The sequence below is a fragment of the Mytilus galloprovincialis genome, chromosome 3 (genome assembly GCF_965363235.1).
Source record: "Mytilus galloprovincialis chromosome 3, xbMytGall1.hap1.1, whole genome shotgun sequence".
Taxonomy (NCBI): Eukaryota; Metazoa; Mollusca; class Bivalvia; order Mytilida; family Mytilidae; genus Mytilus; species Mytilus galloprovincialis.
This window is the reverse complement of record NC_134840.1, coordinates 74435317-74451966: the sequence shown is the minus strand read 5'-3', so window position 1 is coordinate 74451966 and position 16650 is coordinate 74435317. Positions and strand designations below refer to the sequence as shown.

The 16650-nt window shown below is 30.6% G+C and overlaps 1 protein-coding gene across 6 annotated transcripts in view; it reads right to left on the bottom strand.

Moving 5' to 3' along the window:
* LOC143068914 (girdin-like) overlaps window positions 1–16650 on the bottom strand; it is a 66421-nt gene that overhangs the window by 11308 nt on the left and 38463 nt on the right. For 5 of the 6 annotated variants that reach the window (XM_076243281.1, XM_076243283.1, XM_076243284.1 and 2 more), the window contains exons 15-22: window positions 10062–10151; window positions 6696–6809; window positions 6091–6214; window positions 4586–5317; window positions 3302–3447; window positions 2217–2303; window positions 1552–1609; window positions 829–934 (exon numbers count right to left, since the gene is read on the bottom strand). In XM_076243281.1, coding sequence (XP_076099396.1) covers window positions 829–934; window positions 1552–1609; window positions 2217–2303; window positions 3302–3447; window positions 4586–5317; window positions 6091–6214; window positions 6696–6809; window positions 10062–10151 — 1457 coding nt within the window. Of the gene's footprint in view, window positions 1–828; window positions 935–1551; window positions 1610–2216; window positions 2304–3301; window positions 3448–4585; window positions 5318–6090; window positions 6215–6695; window positions 6810–10061; window positions 10152–12321; window positions 14675–16650 lie in introns of those variants that run through there. The other variant, XM_076243286.1, reaches the window with a different exon arrangement.

The window sequence follows — 16650 nt, the reverse complement described above, 5'->3', positions numbered from 1 at the left end:
GCTTACTTAACAGGACATTTTTGATAGCATTTATCTAACATTGATAAAAGTAAGGACTTTTAGGATCAGAGGCCATTTATCAATAAACACATTTATCAAAAGTGAGGAATTTTATTCAGATTGTTGCAAAGCTTCAAAATCAATAAAACAAATTTTGAAAATTGTTAGAATAGCTCATTATAAAAGTATGTAGATGTGGTATTATTGGATTTCTCAATTCTTAATTTATGTAGATATATATGACCAAATCTCAGTTTTCTTTGTGAAAAAGGGAAATCTTATATAATATACATAGTCTTTAAGTTTCAAGATTCACTGAAATATGCTGAAATATAGTCTGCTATGACAGAGTTGATGTTACAAAGTGCACATGAAAGAATAAATGAAAAGTTACAAAGATCTATCTTTGTTGGACGTCTGTTTATAGACAGAAAGATACTATAACTATGAATTTCCACAAATCTGTAGAAATATATAACATCTTACTTATCAATTCCTCATGGAAAGTTTTTAATGCAGCCCATTTTAATGAATGAAAAGCTTACAAAATTCTCTAAAGTTTTCGTAATACTGATGCATAATATCAAGCCTCTGTTATTGTGCAAAACTTGTATAAATGATTATGGTTTGGATCAGAAATACACATTAACTTCTTTTTTAAATCTCAACTTTTCCATCAAAATTTAATTTGTTGTTCCTTTTGTAGCAAAAAAAAAATCCTTTAAAAGTGTCATCTATAAAATTTTACTGTAAATATTATTTTCATTATCTATCCTAATCTGTATTTCTGACCCCAAACCATTTTGATCTCTGTGGACCATGACTTACCTGATTTTTTAGCTGAGTCACCATTTTCTGTGATTTCATTAGATCCATGTGACGTATTGTCTGCACTCAGATCTGTCAGGTTGTTTCTACTCTTACTTCTATGGTTCTGAGAGAGAAAATCATTTACATTAAAGCTTGTATTAAATATGAAGACACCATTCGAACATTATAACAACTAACTAAAGTGACAAAATATAAAGGACTATAATATAGTAATTCTTTTGGAGTATTAGTCTATGCTTGTGTTGTAAAGTGTTAAAGTGTTCATATTTCTGTGTATTGGTTTCAGTGTCCTTTAAGCACCTGCCCTTGCTGACTCCTGCACTATTTGTTCATATGCATCAGCCACATGTAAGCACTCAACTCAAAAGCATTTTCTATAATGTATGTGATGCTGCTTCTGGTGCATGGTAAATAAACACTAAACATACTTGTTTACACGACTACATGTATTATTAACTCAGTTTATATTTCATGTTTTTTTACAGTTGTATTTTTTTTTTTTTTTTTTTTTTTTCTTGTGCATTATCTATTGCAATTGTTTGATACAAAAAAATCAATGTACTGACTATGTCTATAATGGGCCCTCTATTGGAAATAAAATTCATCTTAATATCTAAGACTTGACGAACATGTGCATTTAAGTTTTTCTGAAGTATGAAAAATCTGTTAATTTTTAATACACTTCTTCTCCCAAAATACTATTAAAATACAAGCAAATACCTTTGTCACAAATATCTTTGCAGCTTTCCTGGCTATTCTGGCTCCCAAACCTTTATTTCTGTAAAAGTAATTCAGAGTATACACAATAGGCACAATTATGAATATCGAAATCTTGTATTTTTCTCTGCATTCCAGACTTGATTGATTGATGTTTTAACGCCACTTTTTAAGTGCCAAATTTGGGCTATTTCATGGCGGTCAGTTTTTAATGTTGGGGGAAGCCGGAGTGCCCTGAGAAAATCACAAGTCTTTGAATGGAAAACTGACCCTCTCAGTCAATTAAGATTGTGCTGGGTTCAAAATCACAACTATGGTGTTGACTGGCTAGTGATTACAGTAATAGTACTACTTAGACCACTTGTTCAGAATCTGAATTATCATTTTATCACTTTCAACAGTTCTTGATGTATAATTGTTTTTAAGTGTTTACATTTTCTTTCAAGCAGTATCCTCATTGGGTTAAACTATTATTTTTTCGGTCATTTATGATGCAATTTAGGATTGGCTGAATTCTGAAAGCCCAAATGAATTCTAAAATCATCATGAAGACTGAATACATGCTGGATTGCTGTCTCATTAAATCATATTTCAAAATTACACAAGAAAGACAGTTCTCAATCAAAATACTTCAAAATGAGAGTCAATAACAGTCATCATAAACTTACTTTTTCTGGGTTTCTTGTCTTTTATATGCTTCCATTATTTTCTCTTCTAATCTTTCTTTCTGCCTTCTCAGATCACCCAATCTTTCCCTAAAATAAAATTTAGAAAATAAGAGATGAAAGTTAATTATGTATCTATAAAGTGTCAATCAAGTTAAGTTAACATCTACAATGTAAACAGTTTTAATTGCAGAAAAAAACAATTTGTGTGATTTTACTATCCTTAAATCATGAATTTTATAACAATAGTATCCAAAAATTGACAGTTAAAGCACATAAATAATATTCATCAACATTGCAGCAGCATATAAATATTTAATTGGTCAAAGAGACTAGCGGATAGGACACTTATGAAGTATTATCTTTGACATTAATATTACAATTAAAAACAATATTCAGAGTATGCAGTTGTGTAGATCCACCACTAGAAATTAGAAATAGAAGCAGATACATATAATATGAAGAAACAATAATGTGTCCATAGTACACAGATGCCACATCCGCATGTTCTATGTTCAGTGGACCCTGAAAATGGGGTAAAATCTCTTATTTGGCATTAAAATTAGGAAGATCATATCATAGGGAACATGTTTACTAAGTTTCAAGTTGATTGGACTTCAACTTCATCAAAAACTACCTTGACCAAAACTTTTACCTGAAGTGGCACAGACGGATGAATGAACGGACGAACAAACGATCGAACGAACGGACTGATGAACAGACGAATGGAGGCACAGGCCAGAAAACATAATGCCCCTCTTCTATCATAGGTGGGGCATAAAAAAACCCAAATAAAACCATGTCTGCAGACATTTTGATTATACTATGAGGAATCTTTTGAATACTTTCACGAGTCTGCAGAGTTTTCCAAGTATGTTAGATTTGCAACCTTTAACTTATTTTGATTTTTTTCTACATTGCCATACTCATTTATACTGACTAAAGCTGATTGATGTACAATTCATCCTATGACTATAACACTACGATTTCTTAAAGTAGTAAAGTACCAACTAATAAGTATTATTTTCCAACTTTGCATAGGATTCTCTGGTAGTTGTGGAATTTTTAATACAAACTAGTTCACTTACAAATAAGACTTCTGTTCCTCAGCAATGGTGTCTTTACTGTTCAGTATTTGTGTTAATAAATCAGAGTTTGTATTGAGCAATGCCTGAACCTGCATCAACAAGTTTTTATTATCATCTTCCATTTTCTGGTTTGCTTGGTATAATGACTGCAAGTAAAAAAAAAGAATGGAAACTTAATAATTTAAAAGACTAAATACATTTTTGTTATGCATAGTTCAGAATCTTTACCACTAAAAAATACAGTATTTTTTTCTCTGATACATCAGTGAATATATAAATCTACATAGTATGGTGTAACTGCTGTATCAAACAGTGAAATAAAATGTCAATTAACAAGTAATCTCTATGTTAAGAAATTAAATACAACTTTTAGTAATTGAACACTGAAAAAACATATCAGAAACAGTGGTTATGATGTTTTCAAAGATAATGTTAATGTAAGTATGGCTCTATCATTTACTAAAATATTCTGCTGCCATAACACATATTGTTTCACCTTCATGTGTAGAAGGATTTGTTCCTGATTTTTGGTGGGATTTGTGATGCTCTGTCTTTAGTTATCTATGCTGGAATATGATGTACAGTAGTTGTCGTTTGTTTATGTAATTTATACGCGTTTCTCGTTTTTTAATTTTATATAGATAAGACCGTTGGTTTTCCTGTTTGAATGGTTTTACACTAGTAATTTTGGGGCCCTTTATAGCTTGTTGTTCGGTGTGAGGCAAGGTTCCGTGTTGAAGGCCGTACATTGACCTATAATGGTTTACTTTTTTTAAATTGTTATTTGGATGGAGAGTTGTCTCATTGGCACTCACACCACATCTTCCTATATCTTTGTGTTTTGTGTACCAGTGTTTGTCTTATCATCGTTTGTCTTTTTTTTTTTTACATGGCATGCTCAGTTTGTTAATACTGTGGATTCATTATTATTCGTTGGATATGAATTTTCGTGGGATTTGTGGGTACAGGTAAACAACGAATTCAAATGTTCCACGGACAACATATTTTCAAAAGGCTTTGTATACAGAGATTGGCTAAACCACGAAATCAAATATCCACGAACATGTAAGTTTTTAGCAATCCAAGAAAACTGATACCCACGAAAATAAATGAATCCACAGTAACTTATGAAGTTGAATATCCCTTTGGTATCTTTCACTTCTTTATTACAAGATGCATAGATCCATCGTTAATTCAAAGTTTACAATAAGGACCTCATTCTTAATTGGACCTTTCACAAGTTTAGTCAATCGATAAATTAAAATAACAGAAGTAACAACTTACATCATACTTATTCCCTAGATTACTCAGTTCTAATTCCATCTCATGTAACTGATTCTTATAATCATCGCAATTACCACGTAAACTATTATAGTCTGTTTTTAACTGTTTATGTTCCTTAGATAAATCTAAATAATCCTTTCTTATTTTTTCATGTTGATTATACACAATTTCATGTTTCTCTCTCATGTGATTATATTCCATTTTTAAACTTTCAAACGACTGTAAATCAGCATTAATTTTTTCCTTCTCCTGCACAGACATTCCGTATGAGTTGCCATTTCTTTCCTGTAATCGTATTGTCAATTCACGATTTTCATTTTTCAACGATTTGTGTAAAGATTTCAGTGAACCAAGTTGTGATATCAAGGCTTCATGTTCACTAGACAATTGTTCATGTAATCTCTGTAAATCTTCATGATCCCCCACAAGCTGTTCATGTGTCGTCTGCAACTCTTCATGTGTTTGTATCAAATGTTGGTGTTCTGACTCCACACGATTCAACTGATTCTGAAGAATCTGACACTGACCCTGAAGTGAGGAACACTGAGCTTGTAAAGTAGAATATTCTACTTGTAACTTGGCAATTTGTGACTGAAATGAGGAGTTATGATCCTGGAGTGAGGCAGTTTGCGACTGTAACTGAGAATTATGTCTGTCAAGTTTCTGAATCTGTTGATTCAGTGAATCTGTATGGGACTTCATGTTTTTATTCTCTGTCATTAATGTGGCATTCTGAAACAAGAAAAGAATAAATCATTTATTTGAATTCATATTAGTATAATATTGTTCTGTTTATACAATTTTTGCCAATATAACATTTTGACCTTGTTTAAAAAATATTTTTTGATATGTTGTAAAATAAAAGAATCAATTTCCTGGTGTACTTTTTAAAATGAAATTAAAAGTAAAACTTCTATTATTACTTTCAATATTTATTTTGTTACTGTCGGAAAGTAAATGGTTAATCTATAATGCAATCAGAGGAAATCAGTATTCAGTATAAAAGACCATTCAAACACATGAAAGTGCAAACAAATTTTTGTTTTTTATTGTTACTTCCTACTTTTCATTCTTCATAAAAATTTTCCCTTTCATTTTCCATAAATAATACTGTAAATTTCAATATATATTTCAATAATATTCCAAGTGATTTCTTGTTAATTATTTTCTGAAAAATACTGTACTATGCTGATTATGCATTATGAGCTTTGCTCAATGTTGAAGGCTGTATGGTGACCTATAGTTGTTAATTTCTGAGTCATTGGGTCTCTTATGGAGAGTTGTCTCATTAGCAATCATACCACATCTTCTTTTTATATAGGTTGCAAATTGCAGAATAGCAAGGAAAGAACTGTTTTTATGGCAGTTAAAAACTTGATACAATGTACTGCACTTTAATTCCTTGTGAAAATGCCTGTACCAAGTCAGGAATATGACAGTTGTCTTCCACTCATTCTATTCATTTTTTGTTATTGCATTCATCAGGGTGAGACAAAAATACCAACCGTTCTTTCTAAATTGACTAAATGATCTTTGAGGTCTAATATATCCTTGGTTGGATTATTTTGTGATACATGTGTATTCCTTAGTGCACCTAATGGTCCATGGAAGTTTACCTTGGTCCCATGCCTGGAAAAGAGAAATACACTTATATAAAACATTAAATAATGCATTAAGTTACAAAAATTGCGATATGATTTATTAGACCAAATTTTTTTTATAAAATGTTTGTTATATCCCTGACTATATACAAATCTGTATGAGGATACAAATATCTGTTAAATTTACATATGCATGTTTATGTTCACAAAATCCCATTTTAAGAATTTTTGTTGGCAAAGTATAGCATATTCATGAAGGGCTTCATTAAATGTTGGAATATTCAGTTTTCAACCTGACAAAGTAGGCAGTTACTATCCTGTGTAAAGTGTCAATAAATTTGTTTATGTAAAATACCAGTAGAAAAACTGCTGCCTTTTTCTTAATTCTACAGGCACTGTTTAAGGGTATCTATCTTTGCAGTATATAAATCATATTTTAATTAATCATCAAAGAAGTTTTAGCAGAATATTTAGTCAGAACAATGCCCCAAAAACTTTTCAACATTTACCTCTCACTTCCCACCGATTCTTCCTCATATCTTTGCTTCAAGGATTCACACTCTCTCTTCAGAATTCTAAGTTCTTCCTGTAGTCTAACATTTCTGTTCTTTGATTCATCCAGCCTAAAAGAAAAGTAAACGAAAGTGTCATTAAAAATTGATTTTGGTCAAATGTATAAGTTTGTACTTTAAATAAACTACTATGTACTAGTATGTTATAAATATGTTGAGATTTTTTTTAAATAACAGTAATCTAGCTAATTTGGTACATTTGCAATTATTATCATGTCCTTTTGCTGATTTATTGAACCAAAATATTTAAAATCAGTTAAACTTAAACAATTTAAAACATGCAATAGATAATTTTCTTTGTTTGGGTGTTCATGCAATTTTCAGTTTTTCTCTTGGTTTTCAATTTTCAAAGTGAATAAGTTAACATTGAACATTAAATTTTTAGATCTGACACGGTCTGCATCTGAATATTAATGTCTCATTATTGAAATTCTTAATACACCCAACATGTTACAAGAACCATATTAAACATTTCTGCAACCTTCGAAAGGTTACTTTTAAGTGCAATCCTATGAAGTTAGGTGCACATGATGATGTCAAAGGGAAAAGGTATTAATTGTTCAGGGTGTTTTCGTGTGCAGACTAATCATGAGGTCATATTATTAAATCTAAATAGATGCTCCTTGAGCAAGAGTTGATATAAGCAATCTTTTAGCACAGAAAGCCTGGCTTTCTTTAACACTTGTTTAAGGGTTAATGAATAATGTCCTAAAATAGAGTATCAAAACAAGTTTTCCTGTATCAAAATGTGCTGACCAAAAGATAATTTCTCAGTTGTTTACTGTACAGCTGTGCAACTAATACTACATTTTACGCCAGTTTAGGCGCTTAATGGACTTATACTCTTGGACACTTATTTAATCTTCTTTACGCTCATAACAATCCAAATTTAAATACACATACACTTCATAAAAGAAATAAGAAAAGAGTCAACAAAGAATAATAAGCTTATAAATAAGTTTTGCCTGATGAGCATTTTATCAAAATTAGACTCGGCTATCAAAACAATTTGAGGACCTAAGTTGAAGACCTTTGAAAAAACAAAATTTCAAAAATTTAGCCACTGAAATAGGGTTTCGGTTAATTATTATTGGGAGGGTTGAAAAAACTAAGGGTTTTAAATGTTTAACAACATTTTTGAATTTAAAATTTACAGAAAATAAAATCATCTATCTTGGATAAATATTATTCACAATTGAAATTTGATTAAAAATGTTCTAATCTAATTCTGAATCTATTAAAACGGGCTTCAGAATATTCCTTATTATAGAAATGCACTTTTAATGTCCATAATGGCATTGACTATAATGACTTTTAATAGCTTTTAAATTATAATAATGTATCTAAAATGATGATTTGTGTAACCTGATCAATTTTATGCAAAAAATAACTTCTAGGCCACATAATACTCTTACCTAATCTTATTATTCTATTATTGAAAAGTTGCAATTTTCCCAGGAAGACTATTTCAAACTGCAAATTCATTGAGGCAGACAACATTAAATAAAATATTTTGTTCGGTAAAATACCCACTGTTTCATTTCTCATATCCATTTTTCATTATAATAAACTTACAACAAAGCATAAAATTTGTCAAAGAAATTTGACACTTTATGTCAACCGAAAGTTACATTCAACGAAAAAATATATACATGATATAAACCTAATGATTCTGCCAAGTAAACTTTATTATCGATTAATGATCAAATTGGAGGGATTGATTTCTCTTGTGTTTGTAATGTGAAATAGACCAACAGATAAAATGGACCACATATGTTGCTATTTAATTCTTATCAATAGATTATTGTAATAAATTGGGTATCAAGGTGACAAATGTCATGAATTATTTCCTGTCGACACAAAAACCCTCAAGGATTGGCAGTACAGTTATTACCTGGATATCCGCTGACTTCTGAGGACAAGATCTTAAAATAACCCTGTTTACAGTACAAAGTAAACTTCCCGTATTTACATAACTACACCCAATCAACATTAAATTAACCCCATCAAAATATAGTTTGGGTTGTTTTTATAAGGTTTAAATGTAAAACTTTCTACTTTTTTTGTGGTTAATGTGCTATGAATAGCACTCTATTTCAAAAGGAAATAGTAGTTTTACAATCTTTTCAATTTTTTTCTTTAATGTTAGAGATGCATTTTAGGTTATTTTTTGGAGAGACAAGTAAGACTGCATAAACAAAATTCTATATAATTGCATTTACAGTTATCATGTTTAAATGTAATTCAAATTTTTTCATAATTATGAAACATTAAAACAATTGCAGGTTTCTAAATTTCTCGTTTAAAAGTATCTTTTATAGTAGAAGGAAATTATAGGGTCATTTGATAATATCTAGAACTTTTAACATCACTTCAACAATGAATAACACAGCATATCTACAGAAATTTTGCATTTTATACATTGTTTAGCATTATTTTTTTTATAAAGGTATGAATTGAGGACCCATAGTGCACCACCATCCTTTTTGAGATTAGCCTATTATTCCTATGTATCTAATTATACCATGGTGCTCTTAATCTAAAGAACACTACTATCCAAGTCATTCAAATCATACTTGAAACAATTTTTATGGAAAACACTGCATATGTGCTAATTTTGTTCTGTTCTGAAGTTTGTTCAGAATGTCAGCTGTTTCATTATATTATTTTTTCAAAATTTGTTAAGAAAATCAAAATCTATTAATATATATTTGCTATAAATTTTGTGAAGAAAGACTCATCTTCTGCATTTTTGTTCCAAAGTTTGTTGAGATTGTCAAACTTTTTATAAAATTTTGTTCCAAATTTAAGCAAGAAAGTTGAATTCTTGTTATAATTTTATGTAACGTCCTTGTCTTCTTAGCCAACTGGTTCTGTACGGTACATACTCACCAAAATTGGCATAAAAATTTGCAGAAATGCTTGCACTTGTTAGGTGTTGCTTTCTTTTGACTCCGAGTAAGATTTATTTTATCGAAAATTCAAATAATCTAAGTTTCATGTCCCAAATCACAGTCATGAGTAAATAATTGAAATGGAAAAAGGTTCTCTATTGAATAGATCATGTGTAATGTGTCCTTTTTGCAAAACAACAAACCTAGATTGAAAAGGCTGAATGACATACATCTATGCAGGTAAAAAACCCTTTTCCCTATGAGATTCTAATGCATCAAAGACAATCATATACCGGAAGTCATATTAATGTTTACCTTTAAACACTTGTTTCTACATGTATTTCCAAGGCATGATAATGCTTTTAAATTAATACATGCAAAATAATCAAGATAAGTAGCAAAGTTATACCTGCTCTGTAAAGATAAAATCTTGTCCTCTTTGATTTCCATGTTCTTCACCAATGCTTCTTCCATCATGTTCTCCAAGGCTTTGTACCGACTGAAAATAAATAAAACAATTATAACAGAAATTATAAAAGTATTCAAACATCAAAGAGAAGAACCAAGCTGTCTCTTACATGTAAAACCAGATGCTCCGCATGGCACATCTTTATACGACTGCAGAGGTCAAACCCTGAACAGTTGGGGCAAGTATGGACACAACATTTAAGCTTGATACAGCTCTGAATTTGGATTGTGATTAAATATTTGACACAACATAGGTTTCTGATACAGTATGAATGTGGTCTAAGAACTTTAACTAAAAAACTTTAAAATTTTTAATTGGACAGTTACCTATTATGGTCCAATATACAAAATCTAAATACATGGTTAGATTCAGCATATCATATCAGCATAACCCCAAGATTTCAATTTTTGATGAAATCAAATAATGTTCAATTTTAGACCCTTCAAACCTCAATGTGGACCAATTTCATAACCGGACCCAAACATCAAAAATCTAAATACATAGTTAGATTCAGCATATTGAAGAACCCAATATATTCAATTTTTGTTGAAATCAAACAAAGTTTAATCTTGGACATCAATGTGGACCAATTTGATAACCGGGCCAATTTATCAAAAATCTAAGTACATGTTTAGATTCACCATCTAAAAGAACCCCAAGAGTTCATTTTTTGTTAAAATCAAACTAAGTTTAATTTTCGACACTTTGGACCTTAATGTAGACCGATTTGAAAACAGGACCAAAAATTAAAAATCTAAATACAAGGTTAGATTTGGCATTTCAAAGAACCCCAATAATTCATTTTTTGATGAAATCAAACAAAGTTTAATTTTGAACCCTTTTGGCCCCTAATTCCTAAACTGTTGGGACTAAAAACTCCCAAAATCAATCCCAACCTTCCTTTTGTGGTCATAAACCTTGAGTTTAAATTTCATAGATTTCTATTGACTTATACTAATGTTATTGTGCAAAAACCAAGAAAAATGCTTATTTGGGACCTGTTTTTGGCCCCTAATTCCTAAACTGTAGGGACCAAAACTCCCAAAATCAATCCCAACCTTCCTTTTGTGGTCATAAACCTTATTTTCAAATTTCATAGATTTCTGTTCACAGCTTATACTAAAGTTATTGTACGAAAACCAAGAAAAATGCTTATTTGGGCCCTTTTTGGCCCCTAATTCCTAAACTGTTGGGACCAAAACATCCAAAATCAATCCCAACCTTCCTTTTATGGTCATAAACCTTGTGTTTAAATTTCATAGATTTCTATTAACTTATACTAAAGTTAGAGTACGAAAACCAAATGTCTTCGGACGATGACGACATCATACCAATATACGACCAAAAAATTTTCAATTTTTGCGGTCGTATAAAAATGATTAAGAAAACAATAGTTTCTTCAAGATTACAATATATGATATTAGCACATAATAATGCATACTTTTTACACCCACATTTTTAAATAATAAAAAAGGATGTGACCCTATCCCATATCCTTTTTTGGACCAAGGGATTATAAAAGATAAATATGTGGGGGGGGGGGGGGGGGTATTTACTATTTACTTTAAGTTGTTGGACATGTACAACTCATGCTTTTTTTAGTATTTTTGAACTACATTTGTTTGTATTATATTAACTTTTGGTTTGTTTGTTTTTATAGGGATATGAACCATGATTACTTGAATTTTTCAGAAGTGTTTAACATAAGACAGATTTAAAAGAAGTTTGTCTTTTAGATGAAACAAAATTAAGCTATGGAAATTTTAACTAAGTGAGAATTCCAAAAAACATAAAATAAAGTTAGTATGACCTTATGTGACATATCCTGTGGCAGGTGACTGTAAATTTATACTTACAAAGTACTATCAAACATTCAGAGTAGAAATGAAGATACATTTTGTAGACATCAAAATATGTCTTGTTTACATTATTAATTGCTAATTTACATATCCATTTAAGAGTACAAGCAGATGTTGTGTATAAGTCAATAAGACAGCAACCAAACAGCACAACAAAACCAAAACAAAACACAAACCATAAAAGAGACAAGATGCAGTAAAACATATGTTCAATACTTTGAGATCAGGAGTTTTGCATCTTTTTTTTCAAAATTCAGCTTGAAAGTTAGTGCTTAATTCATACTCCATCATTGTTGTAGTAGACAATAGGGAATTATTTAATTACTTGATCAACCACTTACACAATAACAATTTCTTTTAGCATTTCAAAATCAACATCTTCAGGATTAGGTAAAGACCATTCATCATTCGATTTTTCATCTGACTTTTCAGGCTCAACAGATTTATTTGAACTGGTACTAGATACATTGTCAGATACCAGCTCATTGTTCTCTTCATCTATGCTTGAATACTTATAATCATATTCTTTCAAGTCTAATAAATCTGGGTCATTAAAATTTGAGGAATTTGGAATTTCCACATTTTCATAATTATTTGATATTTTGCATCCTGAATTCCTTAATTCATGACTATGTTCTGTTTTTATATCTTCAGACTGCCTGCTTCCTGGATTTTCAAAAACGTTAGTATTATCTGTTTCCTTGTTTGCAAAGTTATAACTGGTACCAAGACTTCCTGCTTTTATCAGTAAAGGTTCCTCTGAAGTATTCACATCTGACCTCTCTGTATCTAAGGACTGATTAATTGACACATAAAAACAACATTGTTCATTATCAGTTTTATGAGTTTCCAATTTTTTTACGTTAATCAATTCATTTTTATTTCCATTATTATCCGTAATTCCATCATGGTTTCTATGGATACCATCTCCAAATGATACATTATCATCACAATCTTCTTCAGGACTCTCGAACAATGTCAACTCTTCTAAAGAAGAATAATCTGAAGGATAAGAGATACCATTGTCTTGATTAAGTGAATTTGAAAAGGTTTCCCTTCTACAGCTTGCTTCTGGGTCACTATAGAACTGAGGGTTCCTGTAACTGTTGTCAAGATTATGGCCATTAAATTCCATACTGTTTCTATGATAGTGTACATCATTGTCACTAGAAGAACTCAATTGCGAGCAATATTTTGAATTACCATAATCAATGGCATAGTTTTCAGTATTTATACTATTTCTCCTACAGTCCACACTACAGTCGCTAGCAGTACTTGTCCTAAGACAATATTCAGCTTTGCCATGATTGACAGCACTGCTGTGAGAGCTAATATCATTTCTTCTGAAGTCCACTTCACCATCACTCAAAGTACTCTTTTGAGAATAGTTACTAGGGTTTCTGTAATCAGCAGCCCCATTCTGATATGTAATATACCCCACACTGCCTGGACTAAGGTCTACATCATTTGTACCACAGCCCAAATCTTCATCAATTGAAGTGCTTGTCGGAGTGCAGTATTTATGTTTCTGATTTTGTACGATATCTTTTCTTCTATATGGATTGTTTCTACTCTCTTCAGACAAGTCAAGTCTTTTTGAATTTCTATTATAGATGGTGCTGCTGTCTAAGGAATACCTTTTTTTGAAAATATTCTGATTTTCGTCCTTTTTATACTGCCTAAAAGGGATTTCAGCACACCAAGTTTCAGTGTCAGAGCAGTAATTATCCACTCCATTCATCGTGTTTTTACTACCACCAACCTTTTGGCTACACCAGGGATACTTGCGTACAGAATTCCTTATTCCATTACCAGGGTAGTCAGAACCTTTCTGATTAGAAATAATTTGTGATGTTTTTTTCGAGTTATCACTATTGCTATCATATTCGACCTTCACCTGCCCTGGTATCTGATAAGTCTGCTGCACATCAGATGCACTTCCATTTGGAAAACCTTCAGGGTTTTCAGTCCTATTTATTGGTAAACCTATTTCATCTACCATACCATACTTTGATAAAATTTGGTCTAATTCACTTTCTAAGTTAAAGCTTTGTCTTTGCCTTCCAAGATTTTTATCAAACATTACAGGAGTATGACGAGCAATATCATTTGATGCAGCAACGCTGTGTCTATAACCACTATATCTTATATCCATTTTAATCAAACTTGCTTATTTAATGTGAGAATATTTTCAAATTTCCAGTCAGTTTATTCAATCCAATTTTCAGTTCTAAACTGAAATGCCAATATATTTTAAACTTGACGACAACACCATATAGTCCTTATCACTTTGTAAAAATCTACCCCAAAAGTGACCAGTTTCTGACAGGCAGATGTCCTGCTACTGGTATTTAAATTCTGGAATAAATTTCTATAAAGTACTTATTTAAATTCCCAAATCAAACACTTAATTCCAATCCATTTCGTATTCATTAGTTGTCAGTATGCTGTAACAACTAAATGAAGCTGTTTTCAATGCTAATCCTTTCACAAAACCTAACCATACAATTCTAAAGTGTTAATAAAAGTTCTGTAATATTCATAGAACCATGTCCTATTATTTCATTGATTTTTTCCAGGGAAATTCTACGTCCAGAATAATTTTCCAACCGATAATTAGGTCCATTAAGTATCCAATTTCATAAATAAACACTAAATGAAAATATCTTTTTACGTGTATGTCACCACATTTATTTTTCAAGATAGATCAATGAATTCCAGGGGTACAGTTTCTTAACACATAAAACTTGGATCAATAAATCATAAACCACGACATATCTCATTTCACTGTATAAGGAACAGTTTTTCTAACGGAAACATTTCTGTGTTATTCCACGTGCTTTTTATTTAAATAACCATAACATTAAAGAAATTAACATCCTGTCCATAAGTAGCGTGGGTGATACTCCCAGCTGTTAAACTATCATAACCTTATTTAAATCAATATCTCCAAAACTAAACGTTGGAACAAACTTTTAAAAATCAATTGAATTTCATTCAAACTTTTTTTCTGAACTCAGCAGAAAATATTACATAAATTTTAATCAATTCTCTGACGGAATGGCTTTATAATCTTTTTACGCAACTTTAGATTTTTTATTGAAATTCAATAGAATAATGTTTAATTTGTATGTAAGGTTAACAAAAAGTTTTCTTAAAACTTCTGGAAGACAAAACATAAAAGCATTAAAATGTTGCCACCCCTGTTGACAAACTTGATGGGAAAAATAAATAAAGCACATAATTAAATATTTAACAATATATAAACTTCAATTACAAACAAATGAGTTTTATCTATGTTATTTGATAATGTGTATCGGTGCATAATAGCTGTTTTTATCCATCCAAATATTTTACATATATAAGAATGAATCAGATCTTCCTGAGAAAATTTAATACTATTAAATACCTAAATTTTTAGTAATGTATCATTATAAGTGTAACAAAATGAATGGGGACGAACTCAAATTTATCACCTCCAATATAAAAGATGTTTGCAGTAGTTTAAATGCATAATGGAAGAAGATCTTACAGACAATCTAAATTCTATTTTTTTCAACTACGTCTTATCAAAAAGGTGATGTAGGTTAATCATCAAAGGGTCAGCTACCTAACAACACACAATTACCAAAACAAACATCTTGTGGTTACCATACAAATTACAAATAGACAAATAAATTCTATTTATCTACTTTGGTAAGGATTTAATTTTTAAAGGTAGAAATCAGAATAGGCAAATAACTTAGTCATTTCCTTAAATATCAGTCCTTGAAATTGCACAGGACTGATACGACATGTCCAGTAAAAATATATATTCAGTCCTGTCGATTTTTGTTATTTTGTAATACATTTCTAAAATAAAAATGGAAGAATCATTGATCAGTCCTGCAAATGCCACACCCCAGTTTCTTTGACTGAAATTTTTCAAAATTTTGATGCAAAAACAAATCAAACTATAGTCATTGTAAAAAGTATTCATTTTTCAAATCATCAAAAACATTAAAATGTAGAATAAAGTGCAACTTTAAACTCTCTTAATATAAAGTAAAAACCTATTTAGAACATCTTGAGATTTTCAAAGAAGCAAGATCCAAATATTATCTACAATAAAACACTAGACATATTCTAGCTCACAATTATGTGTATCAAGCCTGTAGGTTGTAACAATATATCAAATCAGGGACATTCTCCTTTGAAACATCTGTAAAATACACTTGCATTAGGTACAGTCATGTTAGAGGTCTATTCTATAAAAAAAATTTAACAAGAATTTCTCCCTTCTAAAGATTTTAGTCAATATTTTAGAAGAAGGGGCTTATCCCTACAACTCTTAGTGAAAATATCTTTGTAAAATATGCATATAAATTTTGCAGTTGACGGAATTGCTATATAAACTAAGAAGCAATAGTCTAACTCATTTGAAACCTTTAAATTGTTTGTCCGCAAGTGAGTTCTGTTTTGTAAATGAAGTATATTGCTTCCTCTGCAAGAAAAAAAATAGGAAGTCTAACTAGTATGAGACAACTACAAGTCCTAATTGACGTGGATGAAAGATGTAAGCAATGGGACTCATTTTTAGAAATTTCTTCAAACAATTTTATGTTCAGATTATTCATGTGTATCTAATGTGTATCTAATCTAACACTACACTAAATTTCATTTCTTTTTTT